Here is a 19,515-nt window from a genome sequence, read left to right as displayed (position 1 = left end):
ATTCCAGACATGGGAGAATGCAAGTGTAAAAAGCACAGCGGGGGCAGCTAGGTAGCACAGTGGATAGAACACCAGCCTTGAATTCAGGAGGACCTGAGTTCAAATCTGATCTCAGACACTTAACACTTCCTAGCTGTGTGACCCTGGACAAGTCACTTAACCCCAGCCTAAAATTAAAAAAAAAAAAAAAAGCACAGCGACAGGTGACAGGGTTGTGTGTAAACAAGTAAATCAATGAAACTGGGTTATAGTATGAGAAACCTGGGAAGTTAAGAAGGGTCCAGGTTGTGAAAAGGTTTGACTACTGAAGATAAGAGCTAGAAGATTTCTTATGGTCCAACTTATGTTTCTGAAAAATCATTTGGCAGCTAAGTAGAAAATAGATTGAATTGAGGAGGGATAGGAATACAAGAGACCAACTAGAAGCAAGAGGTGATGAGGTCCTGAATTAAGGTAATGGCTGAGTGGAGAAGGCACTGTGCTATGTAGTAAGCATACAAAGAGAAGCAAAAAAAAAAAAAAAAAACCCAAGTCCTTGTCAAGGAGCTTACAGACAAATGGATAATAACAACAATAAATTTCGTTTTGGACATATTGAATTTAAGAGATCATCTAAAGTTAGTGGTTGGTAGGATGATAATGGAAACTAGGCCTTGATAAAACAGATTTATGAATCATAAGTACAAAGAATACAGATCTCTGTTGAATATTAAAGCTTCTTCTCAGCTGTTAAATGGCACATTTTAAAAACTCATCAACCTATTTTTAATAATAATTCAACAAATATTTCTAAACTAGCTACAATGGTCTGAGTATTACACATTGGAGATTACAAAACTAAATAAAGTTGCTTATTTCAAGAACTTGCTTAGTACTTAAATTTATTTACTTCAATATGATTAATATGGAATCAGAAGGAAATATTTAAAGTAAAATAAAACATTTTTATACCAGTAAGAATTATTCAACATAAAAATTTTAAGGCTATTGTTTTTGTAAATAGCTTTGCAAAGTACTTACCATCTGGAGAGAAGGGAATGGTTGATTTTCAGAGATATAATTTTCTTCCATGCTTAACGATGCTGAAAATTAAATTTATAAACTTATCAATGAAAAAGAAACAAAATCTCATAACCAAGTCCCCTTTTCCTATAGATATTTTAGGACAATACAGTAAATTTAATTCACAAATATTTATTTTAAAGTAGAATCAGTCAATAAACATTCATAAGCATTGTATAAACTCTTTAGGATATGAAGAAAACAGCAAAAGATAGTTCCTGATCTTGATGAATTAGCCTAATGAGGGAGATAATAAATAAACAGCTATGTAATAACAAATTTATACATAGGATAACTTGGAATAATTAATAATAGAAAAGCATTAGGAAAAAAAAGGAAGACTGGAAAAAATCCTCCTGTTAAGGTTTAATGTAGCCAGGAGTTGGGGTTCAAGAGGAAAAATATTTCAGGCGTGAGAGTTGACCAGTAAAAATGTAAGTTAAAATGGCTTGTTTAAGAAACCAGCAAAGAGGGCAGTGCCATGGGATCACAGAGTATGGGGCAAGGTAGAGAAAAGTGTAAGGAAATATAAATGGTATTTGGAGGGGGAAGGGTTATAAAGGGCTTTGAATGTGAAATTAAGGATTTTATATTTTATCCTGAAGCATGGGACTGGAGGTTATTAAGTTACTGATATGGTCAGACTGGCACTTTGGGAAAATAATTTTGATAGCTAACTGCAAGAATAAATCTATTTAGGAGAGACTTTCAGCAGACAGATCAATTAGCAGACTATAGCAATACAAGTATGATATGATAGAGGCTTGCTTCAGGAAAGAAGGCTTTTATGAGAGACATAAAACTAACAGGTTGTGACAACTGATTAGATATGGGGAAGAATGTTGAAAGAAATGAGAAATCAAGGCTAAAACCAAGGCGCTAAGCCTGGGTGATTGGGAAGATGGCAGTACTCCCAATAGAAATAGAAAAGAGGTGAGGAATTGCAATGAGGGAAAAGAGAGATAATAAGTTCAGTTCTGGTCATGTTGAATTTTAAATCTCTTATGGCATATTCAGTTTGAGATATTCATTAGGCAGCTGAAGATGTGAGATTTGAGGTCAGTCACTACTATAGAAATGATAATTAAATCCACTGGAGCTGATGAGACCACCAAGCAAGTAATATAAAGGGAAAAGAGAAGACCCAGGACAAAGCCCTGTTGGATAACCACAGTGAGTTAATAGGCATAACCTAGATGAAGATCCAGTAAAGGAGACTAAGAAGGAGCAGTCAGATAGGTAGCAGGAGAACCAGAGGACAGTAGTGCTACAAAACTCTAATATTCTATGATTCCATGAAACAGTTAAGTTTTGTTCCTCGTTAAATATATGTCTGGACTGACATATAAAGAATGTAAAATTTCACCTTTAAAAATCAAGTTTAGAAAACACTAATTCAAATTAGAAATAAATAAAATATAAATGTTAATTTTTAAATTAATCATTTTTTTCAGTGCTGCTACATACCATTTAAGAACTGTTTTGATTTTAGTGCAGTTACATGAGACAGCTGGAAAATACAAAAGAAAAATTAGTTATTTTTACGTCTCAACATACACATGCTTTATAATTAAGAGATGAAAGAGAAATCAGAAAAGGAAAAAAGTTTAAAATGTTTGCAAAATTGAGCATAATCTAAAGTACAACACTTAAAACAACCAATTTAAGAATGACTTCTAATAAATCATATATTCCATAAATATACTATGGCAAAAAAACTAAAAACACCCCCTTGTTCCCCAAAAAAATACCCAGAACAGAAGACTCCTCACTTGGTAACAAATGTGAGTGTAAGGTAGCACTGAATGAGCTTCAGTCTAATCTGTGAAATGATTTATAACATTAGATCTTTCAGAAATGAATTTAGAAAGCAGGGATAAGCTATAAAAATTACACTGTAGACTAATATAGCTCACATGATCTGAACATTTTCATGGTAAATAGCTATGCTCTCTGAAAGCAAAGGATTTTGATAAGCTCAGAGAAGGCAAAAGTAATTAGTGAAAAAGAAACATTCACTGTTTGGCTTACCTCAAGCTCCACATTAATCTAAAGTTATGAGGGTAAATTCTAAAAGTGATGTTACCTTTACAATTTGACATGGCTTATGATTCAAAAAAATCACAAAATATTAAAAGCTGAAAGGGATCTTAATTCCAGTTAGCCATTTCATAAATGCTAGACATTAGAAGAACTGCCTTAATTAAACGGATAAATCAGCAAAAATATGAAGCAGTACTGACATTAGGATATGCTATATCTGGACAGAAAAAAATATGAGTTAAAGAAACATATCAAAAGCATGGTTCTAGCAGTAAGGGAAAATTTTAAATACCCAGATGTCTACTGGAACTCTAGTGTCAAAAACAGAGTAATTCTTTGCCTGCCTAAATAATGAGATTTCATCATTCAAAAAGTAGTATAATGAATGAGAAGAAAATTTAACCAGATTTAACTTTTACAAAATCAAGGAATTGTTGAAATAAAAATGACAGGAACTTTGGGAGAACAAAGCAGCTCTTCTCTCAGAGACTATGATAAAGAAGAAACCCAGGCATTCTTAACACATATCACAGGGAATTTGAGGAGATAAGATTTCAAAAAAGTTCAGAAAAAGGATAGCTGGGGATTTCATGGCCTGAAATTCAGTCAGGTTTGGCTATGAAAGAATGGGAAGATACTAAGAAGGAAATTCTAAAGACAGAAAAATAATTCTAATAAGAAATTGGGAGCAAGGGGGCAGCTAGGTGGCGCAGTGGATAGAGCACCAGCCTTGAATTCATGAGGACCGGAGTTCGAATCTGATCTCAGACACTTAACACTTCCTAGCTGTGTGACCCTGGGCAAGTCACTTAACCCCAGCCTCAAAAAAAAAAAAAAAATTTATTAAAAAAAAAAAAAAAGAAAGAAATTGGGAGCAATGTAAAGAGACTTGATGTGAATGCATTAGGAACTCACCAATATATCTATAAATGTCTATATATAGATATACATGTGTCAATAAGTGAAGTATATATTCATATGTGTAAATACATATTGCATACAATAGAATTGACTCTTATATTTAGTTAATTTTCATATAGCCATATGATAAACATATGCTTTCTCATTTCAATGACAAAAAGTTGTTTTAACTGTTTCATCTATTCCAGGAATTCTAGCTGAATTTATGCCGAAAATTATATTTTTCGTTAAAACTTTACTTGTAGATGCTTTGAAATCCTTTTCTTCTAGGTTTGTGCTTTGTTGAGCATCCCTGTCACCATAAGGTCTTTTTATGACACGACTTTTTTTTTGCTTGCTCATTCTCATAACCCGCTTATAACCCAACATCAGGTTCTTTTTAAATGAGATTTGTATTTACAACAAATGGTCTGCATTAATTTAAGTATTAACTGATTTGTTGTTCTTCTTATCCAAGGGATTCTCAAAAGTCTTCTCTGGCACCACAAAAGCATAAATTCTGAGGAACTAAAAATTTCCTGGTAGTTCAACTCTCAGAGCCATACATTAATATTTGAAAAGCCATAGCTTTGACTATATGGACCTTTGTTTTGCTTCTTGAGTATGCTGTCTAGATTTGCTATACTTTTCCTTCCAAGAAGCTTTAAAAATTTTTTTTTAAATTTTATGGCTGCAGTTGCTGTCTGCAGTGGTCTTTGAGGCTAAGAATGTGAAATCTGACACTGCTTCTATTTTTTCTCCCTCTATCAGTCAGAAAGTAATGAGAAGAGTTGCCACAACCTTAAGTTTGCTTGATATTAAATTTCAGGCCAACTTCTCTTCTTTCACCTTCATCAAGTGACTTTTCCAATTTCTCTTTAGTTTCTGCCACCAGAGTAGTTGATTAGATGTCCAAACTTAAGATTTTGAGCTAATAGTTCTATGTTAATAGAAGTCTCCATTTGAGTTACCCAGAGATCTATTCTTGGCCCTATACTATGCTTCTGTCTTTTTCAATGATTTGAATAAAGACATATAGGCATATATGGCACAGTTATCAAATTTAGAGGACAAAAAATGGACATGAGATTTAGAATTTGAAGTAGTTTATGTTGAATCTGATGAAATGACATTTAAAAAAGTTAAATGTAATTTTTGATACCCAGATTCCAGAAATTGATTTAAATAAACTCTAGACAGAAGTCTGAGCTAAAAGTACAACTAAGTCAGCCAAACACAGAAGTCAAGAAAACCAATGAAATCTTCAGGTGCACTGAGAAATAGAGTGTCTAGGAAAATGACAAACTATTTATTACTCGACCTGGTTTGACCACATAAAGAAAGTTACAAATGTTAGGAGACTCTTATAAACTGGAGAGAATCCAGTGGACAACCAAGATGATGGAGGGCATCAAGACTAACAAATATTGTTTTCAAATTTTTCAAGAGGTGTCACATAAATAAGGAATTAGGCTTGCCCTGGCTGAACACAAAAGATAAAGTTAAGAGCAACAGGTGAAAGTTGTACAAAGCAAAATTAGTAAGATTTCTTATCTATTATAACTAACCAAAAATTGAATAGACCTCCTTCTTCCTTGGAAAGAACTGGATTCCCTGGAAGTATTATTAAATCAAATATCAAATTTGCTACCTGCCAAGGATAGCTTTAAAAACATTCTTGTTTCAACTGAATGCCCATCAATTGGGGAATGACTGAATAAATTGATATATGAAAGCAATGGACTATTATTGTTCTATAAAAAATGATAAGCAAGCTGATTTTAAAAGAGTCTAGAAAGATTTACATGAACTGATACTGAGCAAAACAAGCAGAACCAGGAATACATTGTATACAGTAATAACAAGATTGTGTGATCAATTATGATCAATTATGAAAGACTTGGCTCTTCTCATCTGTGGTTCAGTGATTCACTGAATAGATCCAATGAATAGAAAATGCCATCTGTATCCAGAAAGAGAAATGTAGAGATTGAATGTAAATCAACACATGCTATTATGTTCACTTCTTTTTCTGTTTTGTTTTTTTTTTTCTCCTCTTATGGATTTTCCCTTTTGTTCTGATTTTTCTCTCCCAAAATGATTCAAAAAGAAATGTGTATTTAAGAAGTTAAAATCCATGTATAACCAGAAAAAGAAAAAAAAAAAGATTGTTTCTATGTTTTGATTCAGTAGTCTGAAGTCCTTTACATTTCAAATTCTGAATTTTATTAATTTATTCCCAGTAAGGGAAATATGAAGCACACTCCTAATTTTTGACAGCAAATTAACTGAATTTTTCATATGAAAAAAGCTACTTCTAAACTTAAAGAAAAATGAAAATTCTCATTACCTTCAACAGCTGGAGCTGTTCAAAAGTTAACTCTTTCACTGGAATTTCAAACAGTTCTGTTGGTTCATCACCAAATTTCTTAAAAAAAAAAAAAAAAAAAAATCAGAAAGATTAACCTTCACTAAATGCATTCCAAGTTATGAACAAACTATTATTTCAAATAAATTATTTATTTAAAAAAACTTTGGAAAGTAAGAATTTTAGATTGTAAAAAACAAATTGTTTATTATTTCTCTGTTACTACAATAATAGTCTCATTATTTCATCTTCCCTCCTTGAAGACTAGAACTGTTTGAATTTTTTTCTTGGTACCCTCTTAAGCCTAGCACAATGACTAGCACATTGTAGATGTTTAATAAATATTTGCTTATTGATTAATTTTCAATCAGCCAGAATTTTGACATACTTTATCATGAAGTGAAGATAAAACTTTAGTGGGGTACATTTTTATTTCTTTAAAAAAAAAAAAAGATAAATGTATTACTCAGAGAAGAGCATTTAGTCTAGAGTTTGACATCTTTATTATACTTTGATGGCCCTGTGCTTTACTTTATTGATGGAGGAATCCTTTTCACATACTATCACTTACAGTTACACACTTTCCCAGCCTCTACAACATTTCTTCGTGTTCTCCCATGAAAACCTTTACAGGAGATTCATCTAATGTGTTTGGTGCATTCTTTCTTACTACATGACTGACCCATTTTCTTTTCTGGTTATGTCTTTTATGCTACTTCCCCTGCAGTCTATTTGTGCCCAGCATGTTACCTTTATCCAGCTACTTTAATTCTTTAGACACTATTATTTCACAACTTATATATAGCCTTACAAAATGAAAAGGGCAGGGGACTTATTAAACACCTATTACATGCTAGACATTGTGCTAACTAATCACCTTATAAATATTATTTTATTGATCTTTACAATAATAGTATGAGGTAGGCAGAGATTTAATGACTGGCCAAGGATCACAGAGCTAGTAACTGAAGCTGAATTTCATTAAAGATTTTCCCTGACTATGAATCCACTGCACAACTCGGCTTCCTTTTCATTCCCTCCATCACTTTATATTCACTGAGATCTAGCTCCTTTTTGATGATATGGAATTCCTGAGGAGTACCTTCCAGAACTTGGTATATTTTCACTAATATTCCTTGAATCATGTTAGATTCAGAATACTCTTTGCTCCCAATGTTGCATCCATTCTCTTTCTACAAGGAACAATTAGCCATCTCTACTCCTTTAAAGTTCTCTTAATCTAAGACTACATCTGTTTGAGACTGTGGTAAGCATTATCAACTAACCTCAAAGACATTCTTCTTGATTCCTCAATGAGTTTAATGCATGGCTTTTTCCTTCCCAATGCCTGCCCTCATACAAAGGGACTTCAATATACTTGTTAACAATCCCTTAAAAAACATAAACTTCTTTGTTCTTCAATTTATTAAATTCTCATGACCTCAACTACAGGATTTTCATAAATATGAGCTTGCTATTACCCATAAGTATTCTATTCAAGTTCATGAACTCTGAAATACCTTTATCTGACCAATCTTCCATCATTCTACTTTCTTCTCTGTCTTACAATTCCTAATCTGGTTTTTAGCTCTTATTATGATCCAATTCCTCAACCTCAGTTCTTTCCTATGCATCATCCTTACAGTGGCTAGTATTCTCCCCATTTTCCTTAGTGGAAAGTTCAAATCTACACTATCGTCTTTTTGCCAGCTCCTTTTTTTTTTTTTTTTTTTTTGGCTAATTTTTCCCTACCATGCCCAGTCTTCAATTACTCCCACCATTCCTTATCCTCATTACTACACACATGCTGCTGAATAACACTGGGAAAAAAAAAAAAAAGAAAATATTCTCACTACCTAGTCAGATTTGTATTACATTTTCAAATGGGCCCCTACAGCAAGGCAATCCTTTTACACTTTCCTAATTTAATCACTATACATCATCACTGTGGTTTTTCCAAACCTTTTTATCCTTCAAACTTCTCATAGTATCCTGGACCCCACACTATTACCCAAGAACGTCGATCAATTAGTTCACTGAAAAAATTGAGGTAATTTACCAAGAAATGACTTCTTTTGCCCTTGTCATTTTACATTATTCAGATGCCTTTGCCTTTATCTCTTCCTTCATCCCTGTTTTACGTGAAGAAAGAGCAATTCTCTTAGCCAAGTATTTCTACCAATACAATGGATCCTTTTCCATCCGATTTTCTCCAGCAAACTGCCCCCTCTATCATCCCCACTCTCTAATTCCATTGCTGAACCTTCATCTAGATCATATCCAGTAATAGTGAACTTATATCCAATTCACTTGCAAGTCATGGCATCACACTTCCCTGATATCATGGCCCTCTTTTAGATTGAAAGACAAACAGCAGGTCAACAAGGATGATGAAGGATTTTGAGCTCATTTAATAAGAATTAGTTGAAAGAACTGGGTACATTTTATATAAAAAGGATAGCCTCGGGGAAGGTAGAAGCTGTTTTTAAATATCTGAAGGGTAGTCATGGGTTAGACAGATTGTTCTACTTGAGGGCAAAAGGCAGATCGAAGGGCAGAATTTGGAAATTTCAAGGAAAGCTTGCAAATAATTAGAGCTTTCTATTAGTAGAATAGACTATCTCAAGAAATAGCATGCCTCACTTGAAGGTTTTTCAAGAATGGCCTGCAAGTTGGATATATGATGAGGATTCCTTTCCATATGATTAGTTGTTGATGTCACTTATTTAAGTAATAAAATTAAAGAAAATCCAAAATGTTACAGATGTTAGAGCTTAAAAGGCATACCAGCAGACTGGATTGTTGTTTGTCCTTTGTTCTTGAAGAGGATCATGACACCAGGGAAGTCATGTCATGATAGGCAAATGAATTGGATTTAAGTGAGGAAGGGCTAGAAATATTGGTATATATTTTCCAGGACTCTATCCTGTGCTTTCTCTTCTCCTTTTACACAAATTCTCTTGGTGATCTCATAAGTTCCCATAAATTCAATTATCATCTGTATAAATAAGAACCCTAACCCTAACCACTTTTCTAACTTCTGGCCTCTAACTGCCAAGTGGAAATCTTGAACTAAATATATTACCACAAACTTCTTATACTCAGCATGTCTAAAACTTAACACATCTTTTCCCACAAACCCCTCTGCCTCCTTCTAACTTTCTTATTACTGTAGATCAGGGGAAGGGAGCCTTTTTTTCTGCCAAGAGGTATTTGAATATTTATAACACCATTCATGGACCATACAAAATTATCAATTTATAGAACTCAAGCAGTGGGAAGTTGTTGTATTCCATTTTCAGGTCATCATTGCCTGACAGTACCTTAGCAAATAATTTTGCTGGCCATATGTACCCCTCAAGACACACATTTTCTAATCCTTCTGTAGAGAGTACCATCGTTTTCTCAGTCAACTAGAATTGCAACCAAGGAGTCGTTAGGACCCCTTACTCGCATTCATGCCCATATCCAATCTGTTGTTCTCTTGTAAATTCAAACTTTTTACCTCTGACACTGCAACAATCCTGGCACAGACCATCATCACCTCATGAAGCTGGCTATTGTTTGTAGGGTTGACTTCTCTGTCTCAAGTTTCTCCTTAGTTTAACCCATTCTTTGCTCAGTATCAAAATGATCTTGGAAGCAGTTAGGTGACATCCTACTTACTGATGTCACCAGTTAGGTGACACTTAAAGTGTCTAAAATACTTCCAGAACACTAACAGATTAAGAGATTTGAGTAGGGTCACATAGTCAATATATTTTGGAAGTAGAATTTGAAATCAGAATATAAACTTGAAGGCCAAAGATGATAAAGGAGGAAAGGGAAACCAATCTATCTATCTTTCTCCTACACCCTCTTCTTGCTGTTTCAGTATACTGTTGGTTTTGGCATCAGTATTTCCCTCCAACAAAAAATGTTCAAAGAGGAAAATAAAATGAAAAAGATTTTATACTATTTAACATTTGATAAGAAAAGTTATATTTCATTAGGAAATTCAACTAGACATTTAAAAAAAATTTATGAAAGAACACTTCACTAGTTCTTACTTTAATAAAACATTTTTAGCATACCTTTTTCATAGTCATGCAACAAGTGAGATCATGATATACAATAGGTACAAAATCCTTTGAAAGATGAACATCAAATTCTACATAAGCTGCACCCTAAAGAAAACAAGTGAGTAAGAATTAAGGTAAATTTTATGGGATTATAAGAAATCTTTAAAATTATGCAAAAGGATAGATACAATATTAGGATATGATTCAGTTAATCTTTACAAATGTGTTGTGTATTTGTAGAAGAGAAAGACAACTACTATCCAGAATTGTTATTGACAAAGCTCTATTAAACAATTGCTATTATTCTTACTAAAATATAAGAGCTATAATAATGCTAAAAAAACAAAAAACAAACAAAAAAAAAAAAACAAAAAAAACCCACCTATGCTATATAACAATAAGAATGGTTTTTCTAATGAGGTAATGAAAGAGACACAAGGTGGAAGTGCTGCTCCCCCTTCACAGATACAGATCACAACCCATTTAGCACATTTTCAGTGCCTATAAAGTACCATTGAGTATAAAGTGGTAAGAAAAGAGGGTAGTAAGTTTAACAAAATAAAATTTGTTACAAGTAAAACTAACTTCTCAAAGTGAAAAGTGAGTGTAGAGACTCATTATTTTCCTCAAAGCTTTTCTCCTTTTATTCAAAAGTACAAGCTGATTGATATTTGAAAAATTCCATCTCTCATCTCTATAAGACTAGCCTATATATTTGAATAAGAAATAGGTCCATTCTATAACTCAGTTATTAAAGACATCAATAAAAAATATTCCTCATTTGTTGAATAATAGTTAATTACTCAATTTTCAAAACTCATCTAAAATTTGTAAATCGCTTTCCTCAAAAACAAAACAAAAAATACCTTATGAGTAAATGATGGATTATACCATTTTTACATAAGAAACTAAGAGAAATAATCTACCCAGAATTTTCAGAAGTACAAATTCTAATAAACATATTTTTAAAAAATTGATTGATAAAGCATTTCCTACAGATTTCTTTTTGATTCTAAAATCAGTGAAAATTTACACATCATTTTCTTTATATAAATAATTATAAATTATTTAAGAGGAAAAAAGAGTTACATACATGACTAGCTGCACTTCTTAAAGAAGCAATTGTATTTTCTTGTACTTTAGCAAGCCTGAAATAGAGGAGACAATGTTTTACTTTTTGTATTCTTTTAAATATATATATTTTTTAAAACACAAAAGAAAGCAAAGAAGTTCAGAAGATGATGGAAAGCAAGACAATGTGGGTACTACTACATTAAATTTAATGTTTTAGAAAAGCTGTATGGAAATATTCATGGTTTAATATAAATTTTTTTTCTGATCTCTATATATGGAAATGTTTATGTTTGATGATTTTCTAATTCATAATAAAAATGTAAAGAACATAAAATCAGAGAATTGAAGTGTGAGACTTGCATGTGACTTAACTATTCTAAAATACTTTTTGCTAATGGAGGTAAGGATGGTAAAACACTAACCAAGGTGACCGATAGGAAGAAAATTTAAAAATGGGAAGAACTATTTATTCTCTACCTGCCTGGCTTACTAATTCCAAAGCTATTGGTTTTTATGGCTCTAGGTTTCTACTTCTTTGATAGATGGCTATGTTATTTTTAAAAGGCAATAAATCTTTGATGTAAATTCATTTAAATTCCATTCCTTCCTTCCTGGATATCCTTTCTTCTTGAAATGTTTGTGACACTTTTCGCTGGTTCTCTTACTGCTTATATCTAAAAGTGCTTATGTCAGTCTCCTTTGCTGGTCCTTCAGGAAAAAGTCAAACTCACTAGTTGTAGGTGTATTCCCCCAAGACTCTAACCTGGGTTCTCTTCTTGCCTCCTTCTATCCCTGACAGATTCTGCCAAGGGACATTTGGATATTTCTTACATAAGTCACAAGTCATATAACATTATCAACTTATAGAATTCAAACAGTGGGAGTCTTATACCTAATTTTCACTTCATTATCACCTGCAGTTGTCTTAGCAAGTCATTCTGCTGGCCTTATAAAGCCCACAGGCCGGACATTCTCTAACCCTGTTCTATATTACAATCATACTTGATGATTAGGTTCCATACAGTCTAATATCTTTATAAAGATGATCACACATATACAATATGCATGTATGCATGTGTGTGTGTATGTGTATAAAATCTCTCACTTAAACTAAGGGAAGTAGAGCAGAAATGAGTTCTGCCCTGGAACAGTTTGCAAAAACCTTCGCAAAAATAATGTTCTAGTTGTCTGTCTGAGTGAGAGTCCCCAAATGTATTTCCAACTATCATCTGTTCAAAACTCCAACCTTCTATTTCCTATATGAAAAAATTTTAAGAGATAAAAAGGATAGGAGATCATTATTAAAGATAAGGGAGCCAAAAAGGAATTCAATGTGCTTGTTGTAAATTTTTGATAAAATTTCAAATTCTTTGCAGTAGATCCTACAAAAAAAATTTAAATACTTTTAAAAAATCTATTTGCTTCTTTCAAAATAAACCTGTAACCATCACACAAAGGCAAAATTAAACATACAATTATGATAGATAGAAAAAAATTCAATTTTTCGTCAACTATCATAAGTGACTTTTTTGTTTCATAATTATAAATTTACACAGAACTTACTTGGTAGTAGTTGTAGAGTTTCCTGCACCTCGATGTCCAACATCCAGAGGTGATCTCGGATTCCAATACTTTGAAAATGAACACTTCATATTACAACTGTATCCAGCTAATGGCTTAATAATTATATAATCAACTTTTAAGAAAAAAAAGAAGAAAAAGCAAAATGAGAATTTCTCATTACTTATATATTGAATCCTACTTACAAACATTACATATTTCCCCATTATGTTCAATTCTTGAGAGTCTATTGTGTTCTATGTCTCATAGACATATCACCACTGATGTAAATGTGGTATTTAAAAGATAAGCTCTTGCTTCCAGGCACAATTTGAGCTTATTAAAGGCAGTATGCAATTTCCCAAAATCAAAGGACCAAAAATCTCCCTCAAGTTTAATTCTTGACCCAACTTTTCCATTTGCATTTTATTTTTCATATATACACACTGACAGACAAGCCCTACATGTTGTCTAAAAGTATGTCATCATTCTTGCAATATGAATTCTTCAGGTACTATGCCTTTCCTATGTGGATAAGGTGAAATTTTTTGAATAGTTATGGATCTTTTCCAAAAGGTTCTGCAATGTTCTGAATTCTTTGACCAGCAAACAAAAATATTTAGAGACTCTCACCATCCACAAGGAACCTCTCTATAACCTGGGAAATGTTTTGGATCTCCTGGAGTACTGACAAAAATCTTTAGATAGGACAAGTTTCTGTTTCATGCACTGCATAACATGAATGATTATTAATAACATTTACACAATGCTCAACTACCTGTCATGAGAAAGTCTTCCAGTATAAAATGGATGCTATCATTAGCTTCATTTTACAGATGAGAACTGTTTTTCAACAGTTAAGTGACTTGCTCAAAATCAGATGACAAAGTGGTACCAGAACAGAGATGGGCACTCACACTGTTCCCATTAGATATATAATTAAGAGTCAAAAAACAAAGATATACCCACAATGACAATGAAAAGGAATAAGAATTATTTTTGCAATCTATTCTAATGCTATAATTTAAAGTCAATTAAAATTATAATTAAGGATAGTAACTTTAGCTTACATTGCAAAACTTCACATAACCTCTGATTTGCCATCAGAAATACCTCTAACTTTGCCAATTGCTTTTCTTGACATCCTGCTCATGATGGGAAGGGAGAGAATTCCTGCACTTCTTCTACTTTCAGCAATAGTAGAGGACAACAGACAAGCAGTGCCAACATGTCCTGGAAGTGCATCTCCCTGCACAACTGGTTCACTTAAATCTTCCTGAAAAATTTAAGTATTAGAACAAGTAATTCATTTTATATAAACTTTTTATAATTTGATAGTGTTCAATATCAATTTCTGAACTTCTGAATGGTTTAAGGGAAGAAAACAGTCAATGTAAATGTATTATTTAGATGAATTTAAAAAACTAAATTAATACGACTAATATACTTTAAACTAATTTTTATTTATCTCAGGTTCTATTAAACTACTTGCAAACATCTAATTATGTAAGTTGTATTCAGCTGATAACCTTGAACTCATACTAAAATTCACTGTAATTAATTTACAGAAAAATTTTATGACTGTAATATCCCCTACCCAGGTAGTCTCATGTTGTCTCCTGAGGAAATATGATACAGTGTTAATTGTAAATACTAAGGGACATATAACTTCTTACTAGCAGACAGAGAAGGACAAAGATAGTTAATAGGTAAGGTACGTATTAAATAAAGGAGAAGTCCAACAACTACAGGTACTTAGGCAAAAGCCAGCACACCACAACATACCTTGGTTCCTTGTACTTTAGAGACTGCTAAGAGTAGACTACCAGGGCAAGAGCATTTTATCAGCTGAGGTAAATTTCATTTTATTTCTGAGTCACAGAGCCCCTAAATCATGTGAGCTCTCTCTTTAAACTAATCAATCACTCTGACGTTACCAATTTTTCTTATTATTTGATTTAATAAATACTTGCTTGGAGAAGTAGGCCTTTAATGCCAAAATTCTTCTCCTAGTTACATTATAGACAGTAGAATCTATTTCCTGTATGTTTAATCCATTTACTTTTTGAAAATTTGTAATCCACATATATAGTATGAAATATATACAAACCACACTTGGATTTTGTGGACACAAAATGTAAATGACTTTGAGGGGGAAGGGTTATAAAAGCCTTTGAAAAAATTTTTCTAGATAGATAGGTATCTACCTGACAAAGGCTGGGACCATCTTAATTCACTTTAAATCAACTGAAATAAATTAATTATCAATAGGCATTTATTAAGTATCTACTTTGTGCATATTCAATGGATAGAAATGAAAAAATAACTACTCTCAAAGAGTTTGCACTCTTTGAGGTACAATTATATGCATATGTAAGAAATATAACAGTTAAATATAACATGTATGATAACTTGTGTCTAAAGATTAATTTACATGATACTGACTTTTTCAGTTATATAAAGTTAAGAATTTATTTAAAAAAATAACAAAACAACATATATATGTTAGGATTACAAGGTATATACACTCTGAAAACACATATACCTACAAATAACACTGAGTTCTCACTGATGGTACAATTAAAATAACTCACTTCAAAAAAGTCAAAGAGTAATTCCAAATTATCTGGTTCCATTGTTTGTATGTGATACTCTGTCCATCGATCAGGTTGTAATCCGTAACCACATTCTGGCTGAGAATGTCGACATTTGAATTCAGTATCACTTACTAAGGATATTTCTAAGTTTTTTGCCATTTTGTGATGGATAATGGGAGATAAGCAATCTTCATCATCTTCTGGACCTTCTAATGTCACCTTTACCCTATAAACCGTAAAAAAGAAAGTCAAAAAAAAATTTCATCTAGCATAAAAAAACATATACAAAATGTTATATATATATAACAGAATATAAAATTAAAAGCACTCAAAATGATCTCAAAATATGTATATTAACTAAACCTTTAAAATAAACAAGATAGTACATCTCTTGCATGAATACTTAAATGAAGATGAGCCATAAACTATAGTTTTACAGCATACAGCATGATTCTAAATATAAATTTGATCAACAATATCTTAATGATGATTTTGTTGTGTTATTTTTTCTAAATCATTTGTTACAATGTTAACTTTGATTCTGCTTCAGGCTCCCTAAACTCTAGTTGACATACTAACATAATTACTTCATTTTGAGAATTATATAAATTTGACTGTATATATGTGTAAAGATTCAACACAAACTTATATGTGGGTATCCAGTATTTTAAAACATGACAGGAGATTGGGTGACTAAAGTGATTATCAATCATTTTAACAAATGGCATGGGTTTGAAGAATTAAAATTCAATAGTTTTAGTTTTTTGACACTTTTCTGAATTAGTCACCTCAAAAAAAGTTTTGATTGAAAAAATCTTGAATCTGAATAGATTTAAAACAGAATCAAGCATAATTTTTAGATTAATTAAAATTGACACAATAAGCCAATATAATAAAATTTGCCTTCTTTTAATTATACTATTTATTAATTTTCTACATCTAATTTGTGCCAACACAGAACTCACCTAAAATCTTTTTAAAAAATTTCTCATTAGGGATATATTTAAAAACAAGTATAATTTACTAGATTTCTACTATTTATACAATGATAACCATTTAAAAACCAATGCTTCACAAGCTGAGTAATTTCAATGAATCAATTCTTGTAATTAAATTCACAGCATATAACCAATCTTTTTCTTTCCAAAGAGATCTCTTTTTAGAAGTATAATCCCACAAACAGGCCAATGAGAAAAAGATATGTAAAATGAAATTTCCTAACTCTTTATACTCCTATGTAAATTAATCTTTTCAAGAGAATTAAAATAAAATACTTTCAATGCATGGTAAATAACTGAAACAATAAGAAAAATTTTCTAATTCACTTTAGGCCAGGTTTATACCTCAATGTATTTAAATCCTGGTTATATCAACCAATTTTAACAGAAAAGTATATATCCCTAGCCTAAAATGAATAGAAAAAAATCTTTTGACTTTCTGTTTTAAAATTTATTTTATTAAAATATAGAAAGAAAAACAACAAAGGAAAGCAAAACAAAACAAAACAAAACACAACACTGGCATGTGCCCAGCAAAATATCAAGGAGGATTCAAAATATCTAACAATTTATTACCAGTTCAAGAAAAGATATATAGTAGTAAAAGAAATTATTTTCATGAGTGTCCCATCTTTTTTTGTTTGTGTGTTTCCTTGTAGATGGTTCTTTGTTCTCTGTAATTATAATTTTACTTTTTCCTTTTTCATTCCATTTTCCCCAAGCAGGCTATAGTTAAGGATATACTTATTTATACATAGATATATACACACTCACACACACACATTCACATCCACCCATAGAACCACTCACTTGTACATATCTATACACACATGCATTTACCCATATGTAAACATGGCATCTAAACCAATATTAGTATGGCTGATATATTGTAGATTTCTCTCAATTGAATCTGATTTTGTCCAAGATCAATTGTTACTAGCTTTGGGGGTTTTTTTTGTTTGTTTTTTTTTTAATTCTATTCCTGATTCTTTCCTGACCTTGCTGACTCTGCTTTAATTGTGTTCCTTAACTTGCCTTGCTATTTAACCTCCCTCTACTCATCTTCTTCCCCCATCCTTTGCTTCCCATTTCCACCCCTCCCTCACCTCTTATTTCTTTATAGGTTTTGGAGAGTGCTATATTCTGCATGGAACATATGTTGCTTATTTAACCCAATCCCAATTTGAGTAGGTTTTCAGACCTATGAACCGTCCTCCCGTCTCCAATGCCTGTTTCTATTCTTCCTGTATACTTCATTTGTAAAACATGATTTACTATCTTTACATTTTTTTAGGTGGTTTTGCTTTTTAAGAATCAGATCATACTCAACTCTATCCCAATCTTTCTTCTAAGCTACTCAACTACTTATGTCAATCTTAAAACATAGGTGTATATTTCCTTGTATAAAAACAAAAACAAAAACAAACGTGTCCATGTTAGATTCCTGGAAATTGATCTTTAATACTGGTTCTTATATGTTAAATTTTCTATTGAGCTTGGGTTTGGTTTAAAGAAAATCCTAAAAACCTACAAGTCTTTTGAATGTCCATTTTTTTCTATTCAACATGATGGATAATTCTGCTGGATATATTTTTGGCCTCAAGCCTGGTTCTTTTGATGGTCAATACATAATTCTAGAGCCTGCAATCTTTTATTGTGGCTGCTGATAAATTCTCTACAATTCTAATTATTGCTACAGCATACTTTTTTTCTTGTTTCTTGATCAGGGATTCTGAAATTTGGCAATAATATTCCTGTGTTTTCCACAAAGGATCTCTTTTGAGATAGTGATCAGTGGATCTTTTTCTATTTCTACTTTCCTGTTCTATCACTCCAAGGCAATTTTCTTGAATTATTTCTTGCATTGTTGTGTCAAGATTCTTCTTTTGATCACACCTTTGAGGTAGTCCAATTATTCTTATATTTTCTCTTCTTGATTTATTCTCCTGATCTTCTATATATTGTTTTTTTCATTTCTTGGTCTCTTACAACTTCACTGGTTTCCCTTACCCAGTTCTAATTTTTAAAGTTATTTTTGTCTTTAAGACTGTATCTCTTTCTAACTAATTAGCATTCCCCCCCCCCCAATAATCTTGTTTATAATGGATAGCTATTTACTTATTTATTATAGTTAGCTTTTCCTTAATGTCTCTCATTTGATTTTGAGTAGTTCTACAAATTCTCTCTGGGCAGGGAGCAATTTACCATTACTTTTTGTGGTAAAAGCAGCTTTGACGATAAATTAGTCTTCCCTATACTACAGTTACACTTCTATGGGTGGTTCTTTCTTTGCTGGTTCTTATTTATTTTATTTTTTTAAATGAGAAGTATTAGTGTAAATACCTCTAATCCTATGCTGGGGAGATGGTGTCCCTAGCTTCACTTCAGTCCTATTCTTTGACCTTGAACCCTAAACCCAAAATTCTATCCTTCTGCTAGTACCCACGGCTAGTAACATTCTTGTCCTTTTGCTTCTGTACTCACCCAGTATGCTGGCTTCTTCCTATCCAGGGCCATGTCTCTGTAACAGAGCTGGGCCTGGTGACTTAATCAGCAGAGTTTCCCAGACTCAGGACCCCACCTCAACTCTGCAAGTTGGGAGATGAAAGTTTCTATGGTTCCTACTGAGGCTCCAGCCAAACCTAGCTAACCCCAGGGGTTCCTACTAGGTGTTTGTATGGAGCCAGTCGGGGGTCTTTCTTCAGATCTTCTCAGGTTGTACCAGGAGAACCTCTATTTTGTCCGAAGTCTTGATTTTTCACAAATCTATGATTACTCTGAGACACAAATTTCTTCTGTTGGTGGGGAAAATCTGAATTTACTAACCCAATCTGCCATCTTCCCAGAATTCC

General features: G+C 32.4%; 1 protein-coding gene across 8 annotated transcripts in view; it reads right to left on the bottom strand.

Moving 5' to 3' along the window:
- GPCPD1 (glycerophosphocholine phosphodiesterase 1) overlaps positions 1-19,515 on the bottom strand; it is a 102,256-nt gene that overhangs the window by 43,193 nt on the left and 39,548 nt on the right. For all 8 annotated transcript variants that reach the window (XR_012486094.1, XR_012486093.1, XM_074287918.1 and 5 more), the window contains 8 exons: positions 15,663-15,891; positions 14,182-14,344; positions 13,072-13,204; positions 11,528-11,582; positions 10,447-10,539; positions 6,356-6,433; positions 2,530-2,572; positions 1,021-1,082 (listed from right to left, as the gene is read on the bottom strand). Coding sequence is in view for 6 of the 8 variants with exons in the window: in XM_074287918.1 (XP_074144019.1) it covers positions 1,021-1,082; positions 2,530-2,572; positions 6,356-6,433; positions 10,447-10,539; positions 11,528-11,582; positions 13,072-13,204; positions 14,182-14,344; positions 15,663-15,891 (856 nt within the window). In the remaining 2 variants the exon portion in view is untranslated. The remainder of the gene's footprint in view (positions 1-1,020; positions 1,083-2,529; positions 2,573-6,355; positions 6,434-10,446; positions 10,540-11,527; positions 11,583-13,071; positions 13,205-14,181; positions 14,345-15,662; positions 15,892-19,515) is intronic.

This window comes from Sminthopsis crassicaudata, chromosome 2, assembly GCF_048593235.1.
Source record: "Sminthopsis crassicaudata isolate SCR6 chromosome 2, ASM4859323v1, whole genome shotgun sequence".
Lineage (NCBI taxonomy): Eukaryota > Metazoa > Chordata > Mammalia > Dasyuromorphia > Dasyuridae > Sminthopsis > Sminthopsis crassicaudata.
The sequence above is the reverse complement of the archived record's forward strand: the minus strand, read 5'-3'. Positions and strand labels throughout refer to the sequence as shown.